At 34.1% G+C, this 16,406-nt stretch overlaps 1 protein-coding gene across 3 annotated transcripts in view; it reads left to right on the top strand.

The window, feature by feature from the left end:
• Positions 1-16,406, top strand: part of LOC145297691 (leucine-rich repeat serine/threonine-protein kinase 1-like) — a 171,855-nt gene that overhangs the window by 142,159 nt on the left and 13,290 nt on the right. For all 3 annotated transcript variants that reach the window (XM_080143889.1, XM_080143888.1, XM_080143890.1), the window contains exons 22-27: positions 432-639; positions 1,645-1,900; positions 6,344-6,568; positions 8,234-8,458; positions 10,212-10,337; positions 13,676-13,876. In XM_080143889.1, the coding sequence (XP_080000015.1) occupies positions 432-639; positions 1,645-1,900; positions 6,344-6,568; positions 8,234-8,458; positions 10,212-10,337; positions 13,676-13,876 (1,241 nt within the window). The remainder of the gene's footprint in view (positions 1-431; positions 640-1,644; positions 1,901-6,343; positions 6,569-8,233; positions 8,459-10,211; positions 10,338-13,675; positions 13,877-16,406) is intronic.

The following is a 16,406-nucleotide window of genomic DNA, read 5'->3' as shown; positions in this document are numbered from 1 at the left end:
TAGTCTTGAAAAAAAAACGAAGGTAGAAAGAAAACAGAAGGAAAAGAGTTCTACAAGTTTGTAGCTCTTGGAAAGAAACTACTGGAATAGAAAGCTGTATTAACAATGATGTGTCAAAATAGTGAATTGATGGAGACCAACAAGTCAAACAAGCTGAAAAAAAAGGAAGCAGAGAATAGATCAGACATGCCATAAGAGTATTTGTAGACTAACAACAGCACGTCTGAAAGCATGGATGCAGAGAAGAATAAAGAATGGAGCCAATCAAATTACAGATATATATCCGCACATTACCACAAACCCTCAAATAGAATAGAGATTCACCAGCTCAAATAGGCTGAAATGTTGTGAAAATAACAAACAAGATGAAAATAGTCTGAATGAATAATAATAAAATAATAAAAAGTAATTTTCTTTTTTTTCTTTTCTAGGACTAATCAATGATTTTAGTACCTATGCTGTCTGCCCGTTGTGCTATCCAGAGCTTTCAGAAATGCAAATCGCACAAAATGTAGACCATTTTTGTATTGAGCAGTGTGCCTATACGTTGATGACATCATATTCCATTAAATGTGTATCTGGCCATTATATCCTTTTGGAAGATCTTGTACCAGAGCTCATGCTCATGCATATACCAAGGTAACACGCACACACACACACACATACTACTCCACTACCCATCATAACGTTCCTCCCTACTTCCTTTTTCCACCCCATATGTTCTTATTTATTAGTACTTATTACTTTATCTCATTTGGGTTAGTTCTATTCCATGGAATTTACACAGGTTCTGCTAGTCTATATATATAAAAGCGAAAATCTGTGTATGTATGTTTGTTCGCTTTTTGTGTATGTCCGAGAAAGGCTTTTTTCTGAGAAGCGATCGGTCGACTTACTTCTTCTTAAAACTTTTTATATCACATCTAAATCATAATATGTACGAGTTAACAACGGGGGTCGCTTGTCTATTTAATTTGTCCGACTTTCAAAAGATAAATATTCCACATATTCGGATCGCCGCATGTTGCTTTCACTTTTCAGTATAAAAACAGCAAAACTGGATTCGAACCGAATGTAAACTTCACTGTCAACTATCCTGCAGTAAAACGATTTGACCTCATTAAAAACTGGGCAATAGCGTGATGTTTGACATTCACTTTTTAATCGTTCTTACATTGACTGTTGCTGTAGCGCAGTTGTTCAGGCTTAGCCTATGGACCTCAAGGCTCCGGGTTCGAGCCGACCTGTCACCAAGCCCCCTTTTTTGTTTCCATTTTTAAAATCACTGTTTTTTTATCATTTCTTTTATATTTAAACAGGGTTAAGTTTCCTTTTTGTTCTTCTTTACCCCCCCCCCCCCAATGCACACACCTACAAGCACCCGGGCAACGCCGGGTACCCCCCCCCCCACTAGTACTAAATAATTAGTTAAGAGAACATTAATCTCTCTTTCTTGAGTCAACTCTCTTCAAAATAAAACCTTAAAGAAAACTCTCAGCAAAGTTTCCTTGTATTACTTTCTGCATAAAAAAAAGAAATTACAATAAAAAAACCCACAAACCCTTGTATACATAAATGATGTTTGATTTTGTTATTGAAAATATTACACATAAAGCATTTTTTTTTTTGTTGTTGTTATTCCAGATGTTTCCTCCTGGACAAAAATGAAATTGAGTGTTTAGATTTCATTGCTAGCGGGGTCTGTGGTTGTGTATATGTTGGTCAATACAAGAAGCAAAACGTGGCACTGAAATTCTATCAGCAATTGAATTCCTTGCATGATTCTAAAAAAAGCCGAGGGAGATCTTTGCATGATTCCTGGAAACAGAAAAGCATAAAAAAAGTGGTTGATGCCAGAGAATTCAAAGACAACGTGGAGGAATTTGTTCAAGGAAAATTGGTGTGTTGAGAATTTATTTTGTAATTATTTTTATGATTTTGTTACTTCTTGAACATGTGTTACGAATATTTTATTCTTATACATGTTACAAAATCTATGTGTTTTTTTTGTAACTGTTGTGGTGCCCACCTTACAGGCAACAATGAACTCTTTCAACTATTATATAAATCTCACCTAAGTCTGTTTAAATGTATGTATGTTTGTATGTCTGCCTAAAACTTTCGACAGAGGCAACAGATTTTCACGAGATTGGTATCATTTTGAAGCTCAACCCTTCGGACGACAAATATCGAAAAATTGGCCAAACACATTAATTCCTTCACCCTCAGCTGAGCACTTTTCTGCAGCGAGGGGGGGGGTCGCTTTTTTACTCGATATTTTCAGAAGTCATCTCCTCTTTTTGATTGACTAGCCTTAATTTAAACCTAGGTCACTTCCGGTTTGGCGATGGGTGCAACAGCAAACACGTCAGTTTTTTTTTTTCTCATGTTCTTTGCATCCTTCATGGTATGAGTTCAAGCCTGCCTGACTACTACAACTTTTTTTTTTTTTTTTGCTTAACACACATCTCCAAACACCCGGGCAATGCCGGGCACCCAGGCTAGTCTATAAATATAAAAGCGAAAATGTATGTATGTATGTGTGTTCGCTTTTTCTGTGTGTCAACAAAAGGCTTTTTTCAGAGAAGCGGTCGCTCGCTTCACAGCTTTTTAAAACTTTTTATATCACATATAAATCGTAATATCTCACAGTTAACAACGAAGCTCGCCTGTCTATTTAATTTGCTCGATTTCGGGAAGATAAATATTCAATATTTGTCGCTCGCCGCATGTGGGTTAGTCTTTTTCCTATAACATCTTGGAGGGGGGAGCGTTCAGCAGTAAATGAATACTATCCCGCAGTCAAACTTAACCTCGTTAACTCATTAAAACGCGCACCTGCTAAATCCAAGTAATTAAATAAATTCAAACGCGTTTCCGTTAGCATGTCATGGTGGGGCAATGGTTAACGTCGCACGTTTTTGTTTTTTTTTTCACACTTTAATTTGCAACTTTCCCTCAACGGTACGGGTTCAATCCTCATACTTACTCTCCCCCCCCCACACACACATCTCCAAACACCCGGGCAACGCCGGGTGCCCCTCGCTAGTCTACTATAAAGACTTGGAGAATATACCTATTGATATGATGAGTATTCCAAAATGATCTGATACAATTCTTAGTCCAAAAAAATTAAATAACAATTAAATAAAGAAAATATTATTTTTATTTTTTAAACGTACGTAGAATGCCATTTTATTTCACACGGTCTTAAATATTTAAATCAGCCAAATGTTTCCCATCATTGCTAGCACATGATTGTAAGACGTTCACGAAAGTTTTCAATAACTCAATGGATCATTTCAGCTGGAATAGCAGCAATTTCAGAACAAATAACTCATTTTAATTCTTCAACAGATCAATGGCGGTGGCTGAACACTTTTGACTTCAAATATCCTCACAAGAAAAAATTGCAGGGGTCAGGTGATCTTACGGGCCAACGAACATCACCATGCAAAGAAATGAAATGATTCGGGAACATTTCCTAAAAAAAAAAAAAATGCATAAATATAGATATAAATGAATTGTGACCAAATTAAATTGACATTCTGTGTACATTTAAAAAATAAAAAAAATATTTTCTTTACTGAATTGTTTTTTAAATTTTTTTCTGACCTACAAATGTGTCAAATTATTTTGGGACACCCTGTACACACTTGACAGTCAAACTAATGTGTAACCACGCTCTTTCTATGTTGTATTTGTCTTTCATTTTAATATATTTCATTTCCACTAAATGCCGAGTGATACCGGTCCACAATAGTATCAACGGGTATGACTTTAAAAGACATCTAGAGTCATTGAAAAGACAAAAAGCTTGATAAATGGGTGCCTTATGTTTCTCGACCGGGTTCTGACTTGCGATGAAAAGTGGGTTCTTTATGACAACTGACAACACTCAGTTCAGTGGTTGGACATCAACGAAGTTCCACAACACTTCCCAAAGCCAGAGTTACACCAAAAGAAGATGATGCTGACTGTTTGGTGGTCTGTGACCAGTCTCTTTCATTACAGTTTTTTGAATGCCATTATGGTGGAAAAGTCCTGTTAACAAATGGATGAAATACATCAAAAACGTACGTGATATTGCCTTCAGTCACTTCATTGCTACCAGAACGTAAGAATTTTACATTACTCGCATAAATACACTTGTTCTGCATTGGCAAAAGTGTGTTGATTCTGATGGTGTTTATTTTGACCAATGAATTTTTGTTTGAGCCGAGATATGTTAATCTGAATTTAAAAGTTAAAAACTGCAATAACTTTCTTGCCAACCTTACATTTACATACATCTCAACTGTGGTGATTGACCATTAGAAAGATTTGTATTTGATACCTGAACTCATGCTAAAACACAGGATGTCAAACATTTGAAAAGGGTTTGTCTTATTTTTTTAAATTTATGATCACATGGGGGCACGAGAGTGTGTCGCCACACAATCGTAGCATCTTCATTGTCATAGCCAATTATCGCCACAGGGAAATAACTCTGGTTATAACAATTACATTTTATTAATGTAGCTATCAAGATTAAGCAATTTTAATGAGTGTAGAAAATATGATGGGATATCCTGGCATGAGAGAGTGTGGTAGACTAGGGAAGACATGGTTTGAGTGCGTAGGAAGTGATAAAATTACAACCTGATTGATGTCAACCTCTTGGGACGAGACTGTATGGATAACAGGTATGAGGTGTTGCCTGATGGTACATACTTGCAACACTCTAATGTTGAGGTGGTTAACAGTCATACTAAATTGCAATCTCAAATATCCAAGTTCCAATTGGGAGGAAGTTTCTCGGGAATATTAAATTCACGTGCAGTCTCCAATCACATGTACATCTCAGTAAGAAGTAACAATGTTATTTTTTGCAGTTTTATTTGCAGTGCCTTGTATTCCCACTAGATTGCAAAGATTGTAAAAATTGTGCTGTACACAATCTGGTATATGGCACAATCACATTGACACACCGGTTTTCGTCAGATCACCGAAGTTAAGCAACGTTGAGCCTGGCCAATATCAGATGGGTGACCATTTGGGAAGGTTAGGCGCTGTATGCACTTTTCACTTATCTCGGCATTGTTTCCAGTCGTCCTGAACCTCCACTTGCCACTGGTATTTAACAACGTTATCTCAGAGGTGTGGTTGGAAATTGTGCCATTCTTGCCACAAAAATTACATGCGCAGGCACCCTTACAGTAGGTATCCATAGTCTGTCAAGACTGAAGGAAGCCTTTTTTTACATTGCAAAGTCAATTTTGTACTTTGTCAAAGCAAGAAATAGTGCTCTGAGCAGGACCTCCCCAGATGTGACAGCATCTTTGACCATATTTGTCCCTTATAGAAGTGATTATTATGTACTTATTTCATTTATATAAGTGATTATTATGCACTTATTTCATTTATATAAGTGATTATTATGCACTTATTTCATTTATATAAGTGATTATTATGCACTTATTTCATTTATATAAGTGATTATTATGCACTTATTTCATTTATATAAGTGATTATTATGCACTTATTTCATTTATATAAGTGATTATTATGCACTTATTTCATTTATATAAGTGATTATTATGCACTTATTTCATTTATATAAGTGATTATTATGTACTTATTTCATTTATATAAGTGATTATTATGTACTTATTTCATGTATATAAGTGATTATTATGTACTTATTTCATTTATATAAGTGATTATTATGCACTTATTTCATTTATATAAGTGATTATTATGCACTTATTTCATTTATATAAGTGATTATTATGTACTTATTTCATTTATATAAGTGATTATTATGCACTTATTTCATTTATATAAGTGATTATTATGCACTTATTTCATTTATATAAGTGATTATTATGTACTTATTTCATTTATATAAGTGATTATTATGTACTTATTTCATGTATATAAGTGATTATTATGTACTTATTTCATTTATATAAGTGATTATTATGCACTTATTTCATTTATATAAGTGATTATTATGCACTTATTTCATTTATATAAGTGATTATTATGTACTTATTTCATGTATATAAGTGATTATTATGTACTTATTTCATGTATATAAGTGATTATTATGTACTTATTTCATGTATATAAGTGATTATTATGTACTTATTTCATGTATATAAGTGATTATTATGTACTTATTTCATTTATATAAGTGATTATTATGTACTTATTTCATGTATATAAGTGATTATTATGTACTTATTTCATTTATGTAAGTGATTATTATGTACTTATTTCATTCCATGTTGCCTGAGAATTTGTGCTTTTCTTTCTTCAAATTATGTACTCTCTTTATTTTAAAAATTTTATATTTTAGCTGTTGCAGAAGCTTCATGAATTACAACATGAGGTTTTATTATTAAGCCATCTTAATCATCCTTGTATCATTTCACTGGTGGGCTTTATCCTAAAACCCCTCTGCATGGTTTTGGAACTGGCGCCCATGCGTAGCCTACGTCTTGTGATCAACAGCCATTCAAACAAACGCAATAAACAAGAAATTTTGTTTCCTAAAATGCTAACATACAGAATTCTCCTACAGGTAAGAAAAAATTCTTCAACCATTTTCTTTTGTAATAAATAAAAAAACTAAAACTAGACGGAGGATCAACCAATCAGTGTAGCTCATTTGTTATATCCAATGAGTAACCTTCTTGCAACCTTCGTGTTTTTACTGACCACGACCAAGGTAAGAGTATATCAGTGGAATTACAAGTAGGTTGAGGCATAATAAGCAGCATGAGTGCAAGAAGTCTAAAACAGTGGAGACAAATGAGCAAAAACGCAGATGTAAAGAATATATTTGGATGTCAAGGGTGTGAGTTCCATTATAGAAGTGTTGATTTAATTTGGATGAAATAAAATATGCGTCAAATGCGCTTGAAAGCCAAATCACAACGTAATATTAGGAAAATAAACAAATATTTTACTTGTTTGAAATTTATAATATAAATATATTTCGAAGCCAAACTTCATCCTCAAAAAACAGACTTTTCTTTCTCCAACTTGGCAAGAAAGAAGAGAAAAAAAGAAAGAAAACAACATACTGAGGATGGAGTGTTTGCTCTTCTTTCTTGCCAAGTTGGGGAAAGAAAAGTCTGCTTTTTGAGGATGAAGTTTGGTTCCGAAATATTTATATTATAAATTTCAAACAAGTAAAATATTTGTTTATTTTCCTTAATATTACGTTGTGATTTGGCTTTCAAACGCATTTGATGCGTATTTCATTTTATTCAAATATATTTGGATGTTGAGACTATTGAGATGGTTCAGAAGTTTTGTTATCTTAATGATCCTATTGGAACACAGAGAGAAGCTAGTGTTTGTGTGATTACAATAGCTAGGAATGGATGGAGTATGTTTCGGGATCTTTTCCCATTACTGACCAGCAGAAAGAAGTTTATACAATTATTTTATTTTGTTCAGAACAGAAATTCCAAACATCATGAAACGTGTTCCAATCTACTTTTGTTTTTTGTTTTTTTCTTTTTTCAAACTTTATTTGCATAAAATGTGGTTATGCTTTGTAATTCTGAAGCCTTTTTGGTTTGCATTCACGTTATTGCTCATAAATATAGGATTTGGATACGAAAAGCATTCTAAAAGTAAAGTCACCTATTTTTATTCCGCCTGAATGGATCAGAGGGCACTGCAGATTGCATTGCTGTGATGACTAAACTTATGCATTCATGACCTGAAAGTTTCATCTCTCTGTTGCGGGTATTGAGAGTGCGAGATGCTTAGAAAGTAACCCCTGTCATGGACGTGCTACAGAAAAATAAATTCTGGAGCACAAAAGGTTGCTTGTTTTAATGGGATCACTCCCATCTTCGGAGCTCTTTATCTTTTTGAGTTAAAAAATAGAAGGTTTTACTTTTGGAACTACCCTTGTATGACAAAAGGTGCTCTGGACACCCATGCACAGCTATTGTTCATTTCTGGTAAAAGTGCATTTAGAATAGTGGTGACTATGTAGAAAAATAAATTCTGGAACACAGAAGATCACTTGTTTTTATGGTACCACTCCTATTATTGCAATCCTTCAGCTTTTTGAGTTAAAAAAAAAAAATAGGAGGTTTTACTTTTGAAATGATCATTGCATGTTTTAATCTTCAGTTAGTAAATTCCTCATCCAATAAATTCAAAGATCTTTTTTTACCATTTCTGAAATCAATGTCTTTTTTGTTTTTTGAAAACAACATTTCAGGTGGCAGAAGGTGTGAACTATCTGCATCAGAAAGGCATCATTTATCGTGATCTGAAAACGGATAACATTTTAGTTTGGTCCCTGGACTTGGATAGCAAAGTCAATGTGAAACTATCTGATTACAATTTTTCAAGGTATTCCACTTCAAAAGGTATGGTTACACCCGCAGGCACTCCTGGATATCAAGCTCCAGAAATATTGGCCAAGCACATCTATAATGACAAGGTATGAAGAACATCACACTCCCCCTTTTTTCACATAAGAATATATTAATGTATGTATCTATACAATGGATATATAAAAATGAATCTTTTACACATGAAATTATATTCATATATCTCTACAATCATATAAATGCAATTTTGTGTGTGTGTGTAAGTTCATTCCTTATAGACTCTAAAACGACTGAACAGATTTTCTTAAAAATTTACAGAACTTTTGTGTATAAGTCTGGGAGTGATCAGAATACCCCCGATAATTATGGATAATCGATAATCAAAACCGTTATTTTAATTTATCTATCATCGGTAAAGCCATTTTTTTCATGTCGTTACTTAGCAACAACGATAGAACAACGGGCCGTGAAAATTCTATTGTGGGTAAGTTGATAGTGTGTGTGTGTGTGTGTGTGTGTGTGTGTTTTTTTTTTGTGCATGACGTGGTCTGTAGGTTCAAACTCTGCACGTAAATTTCTTAATTTTATAAGACTTGAAAATTTGTGATTATTTTTTTTTTTTTTTCATGACGTGATCTGTAGGTTCAAACCCCACATGTAAATTTCTTAATGTTATTTTTTTCTTAAACTGGAAATAAGTTTATATAAGATAATTTTATAAAAGACAAAACAGTAGGTTCTCTAGAGTGCAATATAGAATAACATATATTTTGGACTAAGTTACTGCATGGAGGCATGTGACACTTCCTCTCGGGTGATTTCACGGATTTCGATGACAATAAAAATATAGGAGTGTGAACTATTCGTTGATCATCATTCAATCCCGGGCAATGTCGGGTCTCCCTGCTAGTGTATATATATATATATATATATATATATATATATATATATATCTTGTTAAAAACAAGAGCTTTTTTTATTTTTTCAAGTTTTCTGATGATGTGTTTTGTGTATAGATCAAAGGTATTAATAAATGTCCCATAGTTAGATTTTTCTCTTTGAAGCATGTCGCGAGTTTTTGCTTTTCGTCTTTTTTCAAGACATCGTCAGAAGAATGTATAAACTTTTAAATATATATACATATGCATATAAAGTTATGAACAGTATATAGGGCCCAAGCAAAACCGGACTGAATTGCTAGTATATATATATATATATATATATATATATATTATTCTTCCTCAGTGCGATATGTTGTTAGACAGCACTCTGGTCAGTCCATGCATGAACTCTTGTTACTACATCTGGGCTGGTGCATCAACCACTAGTCTCGCCTTCATCGACGGTCCAAGAAAGAATCTCTAACCTATTAGGCCCTACACTGTCTGCCAAGCTTCAACCTCTGTCACATCACTGCCGTTTTGTATCACTCTACTTATTTGACAAGTACCTCAATGGGATGTGCTCCGATGAACTTACCTCATTTGCGCTCCCACAATTTAAACACACCCCAATAATTTTAAGCAAAATCACACACCTTCACTGTAGAAGTACTCAGATGCCGAAAGCCTTTCTATTTTAAAAGCTTTTTTCCTCAAACCGATTGCCTTTGGAATTCCCTCCCTGTTTCTTGTTTCTCTGACTGTATCAACGTGTAGAAATTTGAATCTAATGTGAGTGAGAATCTTGTGGTACAATACAACTTAAGATTCCCCTATGAATTTGATCCTTAATTCACAGTAGTCTGGTGGTAGTGTGCTTTTTTGTGGGGTGAGGGATGAATTGAAGTAAAAAAGAAATGATACATTATCTTTTGAAAAAAGGGTTCTAATAACGTGTTGTTTTAATATTTGTATTTTTCAGGTTGATATTTATTCATGGAGCATGGTGGCTTATGAGGTTCAATCGGGTTTGATACCTTTTCACAATTTGCACACATCGTTTCAAATTTCCGAAGCCGTATTGGCTAAAAAGAGGCCCAGCTTAAAGGTAATATGTTGAACATGCTTCATTATGGCAACGTTATGTTTTTGTTTGTTTCTTTTTTACAAACGAGTCACCACTTATCAGTTGGATTACTTAAAGGAACGGTTCACCAAGAACTTGTTCATATTGGACTTGAAGACGATCATATTGCAGTCAGCTGAAAAGCAGGGAAATGGAAGAGAGTTCCACAGACGTGCCGTTTTAATAAAGAAGCTTTGTTCATGGAATTTACGTTTAGGTTTAGGCACAGATAAAGAGTGGGGGGAAATTATTGATGGTGGGTCCAGCTAGATGAGTGTTTTTCAGGAAAGTTTGGCATGGCGGATCATAGATTGGAGCTCAAACGAGCACTTGCCATGAAAATAATGATAAAATAGAAACAGGCTCGCAGCGTCTTTTCTATGGTAAAGAGGTTGCAGAGAAGAGAAAAGCGCATCTCCTACAAAGTCTATTTTGAACTCTGTCAAGGCAGGACAGGGTGCTTCTAGCAGTTCAGCTCCTGTCCAGATGCGGCAATAGTACTCCATCCTAGCATGTACTTGGCTCTTATACAGGTAGAGAATTGCATCAGCAGTGAAGTATCGCACCATTTTTCCAGCAACCTTGGCAACAGATGTGATTTACATGTTCCATTTCAGATCAGGAGTAAAAATCAGACCTAGAAGCTTGTCAAAGCATAGAGTTCCCCCAAGATGAGAGCCATTCATTTCAATTGATGCCAGATGGGAGTCAGAGCGTTGATGATGTAAAAATAGAAGCTTAGTTTTAGATGCATCAAAATTAACCAGCCACCTCTTTCCCCATTACACCATTTGCTCAAAATCAGAGGATAGAGAATCAGAGAGAACTTGGTCATTTGCAGCCTTTGAAGTGTTGCCATAGATAGTAATGCCGTCAACATAAATATCTATGAATGATCTTAAGATGTGATTTGGGAGATCATTGATGTAGATCAAGAAGAGATTTGGGCCCAGGATGCACCTCTGAGGGACTCCAGCATTAATACTATCTATATGTCTATCATGTTGGCCGTTTCCTTTCTACATAGTTATATGTATAACTAATAAATAAAAAAATCCTACTTGTGAGATATTGGCTTCGGTTCTCAGTGGTTGGATGACCACACTTCTATTTTGAAACGAAGTAGGTACATTTCATTGTTGGATTTTGTTATGGCTTACTTATCTGTGTTATGGCAAGGTACGGATCCAGACTTCAGATGTATTCAACTGATGAGCCCAAATGAGGGCAAAACTTGAGTCTTGGACTTCTGGTTTGTTGGCTTACATGGTTTGTGTGAGCTGCAATGTTATTTGATTGTGAAAATAATTATATGTGTGTATATATATATATATATAAGATGTGACATATGAACAAAAATAAACAAACGAACAAAGGTTTTGTAGTCTTTTAATCTTCATATATCTACTTATTTTTCCAAAAACAATCATCAATACAAACTTACTTATTGTTATGACGTTTTTGAATTTTTGAGATGAGGATTGGTTATATGTATTTATCGAACTACTGTTCTCATCTTGAGTGTGATTTTACGTTTCGATTGATATAACCTCCGACCTTCTTCAGGTGTATCTTGTCGAACTCGGGAATGTACATTTGCGAATTACTTAGGACCTCTATCCCAGTCATGGATAATGGAACGAGCACACTACCCTCGTGAAGTAAATAAAGGGTTCCACTCGAAATTCCGTCCAAATTCCCAAGTTCGACAAGATACACCCGAAGAAGATCAGAGTTATATTGACTAAAACATTGTGAAAATCACACTCAAGATGAGAACAGTACTCCGATGAATAATAATACACTTACTTATTGTTGCTTTATTGAATGTATATATAATTCTCTAGTTTGCACTTTTCTAATACTTGCGAAATTATATATACGTCTGACAATTTTTTTGTCATTGTTCTGAAAACCAACACAGACAAATTTTGTCAACATAGAAGTTTATTTACAATTAACTTTTGCCCACTGATGAAGATAGACATAACATAACAACTGCGTTTAGTTGTAAGGTGTGTGTGGCAGATAATGATGGAAAAATGTCAATCATGCTGGACGGCTATCGGCTTTATGTCTTCTCTCTCTCTCTCTCTCTCTCTCTCTCTCTCTCTCTCTCTCTCTGTCTCCTTGGTTGTTTATGTTAACTGTCTCTTATATAGACATTAACCGACATTCTTGAAATGTAAATATTAAAAATATTTTTTTTCTTTATTATTTTGCATTGCACAATTTTAACTTCTCATCGGGGAATGTAAACCTGTCTGTTTTCGGTGATAATTACAATTTCAGTCATTTTTACATATGAGTAAAGTTAAAATCTTTTACTTTAATGACATCAAATTAATCACTAATCACAATCTTTGCTGATCAGATAGTCTCATTTTTTAATGTGTGTGAAAGGTGATAATGTACATATGAACTTGAAATGCCTTAAAAAATAAGATCGTCTCATCAGCAAAGATTGTAATTGGTGATTAATTTGATGTCATTTAGAAAAGCAATTTCAACTTTATATTTTTAAGGTAAATTAATTTATTTTGAGGAAAAAACTAACCATATCGTTTTTGACTTATAATAATTGAAATGTGAAACGATATTTAAAAAATGTGAAACGATATTTAAAAAATGTGAAACGATATTTAAAAAATGTGAAACAATATTTAAAAAATGTGAAACGATATTTAAAAAATGTGAAATGATATTTAAAAAATGTGAAATGATATTTAAAAAATGTGGCAATATATTACTTCATATGGTGCAAAAGTTTTGAACCATTGTAGATTATTTTATGCATATTGTTTTTAATTAAAAATATAACCATGATTAATTTATATACTTTCTTTTTTAGATTATTAAAGTATCATTCATATTTTCTACAATATTCTCACCCATGTTGATCTGAAAACGAACTTCTTCAGTCAATAGAAAAGGGAATCATATTCCATCATGATAGTGCTTACACAACACTACTGACCAAAGTTATCCTATGAGAATTTGGTTGAGAAATCTTGCCTCATCCTTCATATTCTCCTGGCCTAGCCCCTTCAGATTATCACTTATTTTGAGAATTACAAAACTCTTTAAATGGCCTTATGTTAACATCACAGGAAGCAAAACCGTTATAAGCTCATGACAGGTGAAATCACGTTATAAAGAACAAAGTTCCTTATTGTTATGAATGAATGTTTCAAAAACACAGTTTTTCATTTTCAAGATGAAATTTTAAATTGGCAAATCTTTTGCACCAACCTAATATATATATATATATATATATATATGTTTGTCTTAAATATTTAAAATCTTATCTTTGATTGAAGATGCTTGAAATCGAGTCCGAATTTCCTTGTTTGGACAAACTAATGACGTTGAGCCATGACCATTGTCCATCAAACCGACCAAGCGCTATGCAAATTGTTTCAACTATGCGGAAAATGTCTTTCCTGTTCCTCAAGAATATTATTCTGGAACCCGTATTCATCAACGACATTGATTCACAATTCCTTTTTAATAATGAACAGGTAAGAAATAAATTTCCAAAAACATTTTTTTATTCTAATAGATTCGTACTATTTGTATTATTCGGACTACTGTTCTCAGTTTGTTATTTTCACAACATTTTGAATGATGTAACCTTCGACCTTCTATTGAACTCGGGAATCTGCATGGAATTTTGAACAGAACCCTTTATTTAATTCACCCACATGCTCTCATTTCATGAACCATAATCAGGTAGAAGTCCTAAGTAATTCATAATGTATTCTAAGTATAGTCCATATGGAGGATTGAACTTTTAACCTCCAAAAGAATGTTACTTACAACTGAATTTTACCAAGTACTTTATTCATTACGGAAAATTCCAGTATGAATTTAGGATGCCTTAAACCTATTAAAGTAACACTTAGAATTAGAGCAGTAATGTGAATAATTCAAATAACAAAAAATGATTAATCTTCATTTAAAAATTCAGAAACATAATTGATTGATTAATTTATACTTGTAACTCCTGTATATGATTTTCATATGTTACATAAGTGCTGCTAGTTGAATGGAGGAGTGATTGATAGTTGGGAGGTTAGAATTTAACCTTTAGATAATGGAAGTCTGTGAAAACACATGACTTTCAAAAGAAGGAGAATCTTTCTCTTTTTTCAACTGACAGCTAGCAGGTGAAAGTGAAACATGGCTGTTCCCTTGAAGAGCTTCAATAAGGCTGGATCAATCCTCTACAATGCAACTAGGTTTAACTAGACAAGCTGCTTATCCATCTGTCTGTCTGATTCTCTCTTTTTTTCCTAGAGGGCAGCCCAGACTTGTGAAAATCCAGAGATCTTTAATCCTGTTTTTGAATGATCCAACTAAACTAACCATTGGTGCCTGAGTGATTGTATCAACAGACAATCAAAAACTTGCATTCCCAACAACAAGTATACACTGGTTTATACAAACCAAAGACAACCAAACCTAGTAAGAGTTTCTCGCTGGAACAACAAAGAACATCTGATCATTCTAGAGATCATGAATGACATGCACTGGGAGTTCATTTCAAATGAAGATGGTTTGAGCAGAATCAGCCTCACTCTTTCTTCTCCTCTTTCACGCCAACTTGCCTGATCCAGCAGCAGGACTGGGTCAAGACAGATGGATGTCAGGTAGGATGCAAGGGTTGCCAGAAGTGTTGACGTTTTCATACATACAGCACCCAATACTCCTAAACGGTCACCCATTTGGTACTTACCAGGCCCAACACTGCTCGACTTTTAGTGATCTAAGAACGGGTATGTCAACGTGATTATATCAGCATCAGCAGCAGCATCATGTCTGTTTGACATGTTGGTATGTGTTGGACAGTTTTGGGTAAATGCCTTTTGAATCTTTACCTGGCAATGGTACAATCGAAGGAGTAGCAACCTTTGGTTTAAGACTTTCTTTACAGTTTTTGCATCTCCAGTGTGCTGACGTTCACATGACCAGGGATTGTAATCTCATGGTTGCCATACACTGAAAGAGGAAGTTACCATTACAATGGATTCATCAATCTGTTTACACTTGTTTAACTCATTTCTGACATTCGATATATGACACTCAAAAGAAGTTTTTGTTGGCTGATTGTTCTGCGTCATTTTCCTAGCAGTAGAATGCTGTGGTTGACTGCTGGTAACTTGGCTATGATACTATTAAATGACCCTTATTTCCACAATTAAGATCACCAAGAAAGATTAGCTAGGAATATAAAAATGGCAATAAAGAAGGGTTCTTTGAATTTCACAGACAAGTGACGCCATTATTATTAGCCATTAACAGCCTGGATGATTGAGATAGGGAATTCAGAAAGATATGAAAAAGTGACAGTCTTTCAGTTCCAATTAGAGTAGAGATAAGTTATGACAAGATGAGTTATGGTTCCATGCTCCAGCAATCAACAACACTAAAATTGACACAGCCCCTAAAAGATAAAAGAGAAAGATACATGTTCAAATACATGGCATATGCATTTAAGTTTAAGGGGATGAGTCAAGGACGCAGATATAGTTGCACATTATTACATTTTATTTATCTTGTTTAGAGTAACAATTCCACATTTATGAACTATTTCTGATTCAATGGCTGTTAACGGCTAATTGTAATTGTGTCACTTGTCTGTGAAATTCAAAAAACCCTTCTTTATTGTCATTTTTAAATTTCTGGTTAATCTTTCTTGGTGATTCTATGTGTAGGAGTAACAGTCATTTAATAGTACCATAACCAAGCTACCAGCTGTCAATCACAGCATTCCACTGCAAGGAAAATGACAGTGTTGGCAAGTCATTCATTTATTTAAATATTTTTAAAATCGTCTCTTTTTTTTTTTACCATAAAAGAAATTGTCAAGCTAAATATCCATTAAATGAAATCAATGTCATTTTTAAGTTCATGTGATACTATGGATTGTCCTCCATTTCAGAGCTAAACACTGAGGAATGCTACAAAATGATTCAGAAAGCATAAAGTTATCAGAAGTAAAAAAAAGAAAAGAGGCATAACTCAGGACAATTGGAGGAAATGATTTAT

Source organism: Euprymna scolopes, chromosome 18, assembly GCF_053919585.1.
Source record: "Euprymna scolopes isolate OS-2025 chromosome 18, ASM5391958v1, whole genome shotgun sequence".
NCBI lineage: Eukaryota > Metazoa > Mollusca > Cephalopoda > Sepiida > Sepiolidae > Euprymna > Euprymna scolopes.
Note: the sequence above shows the minus strand (reverse complement) of the source record. Positions and strands in the feature narration are given on the sequence as shown.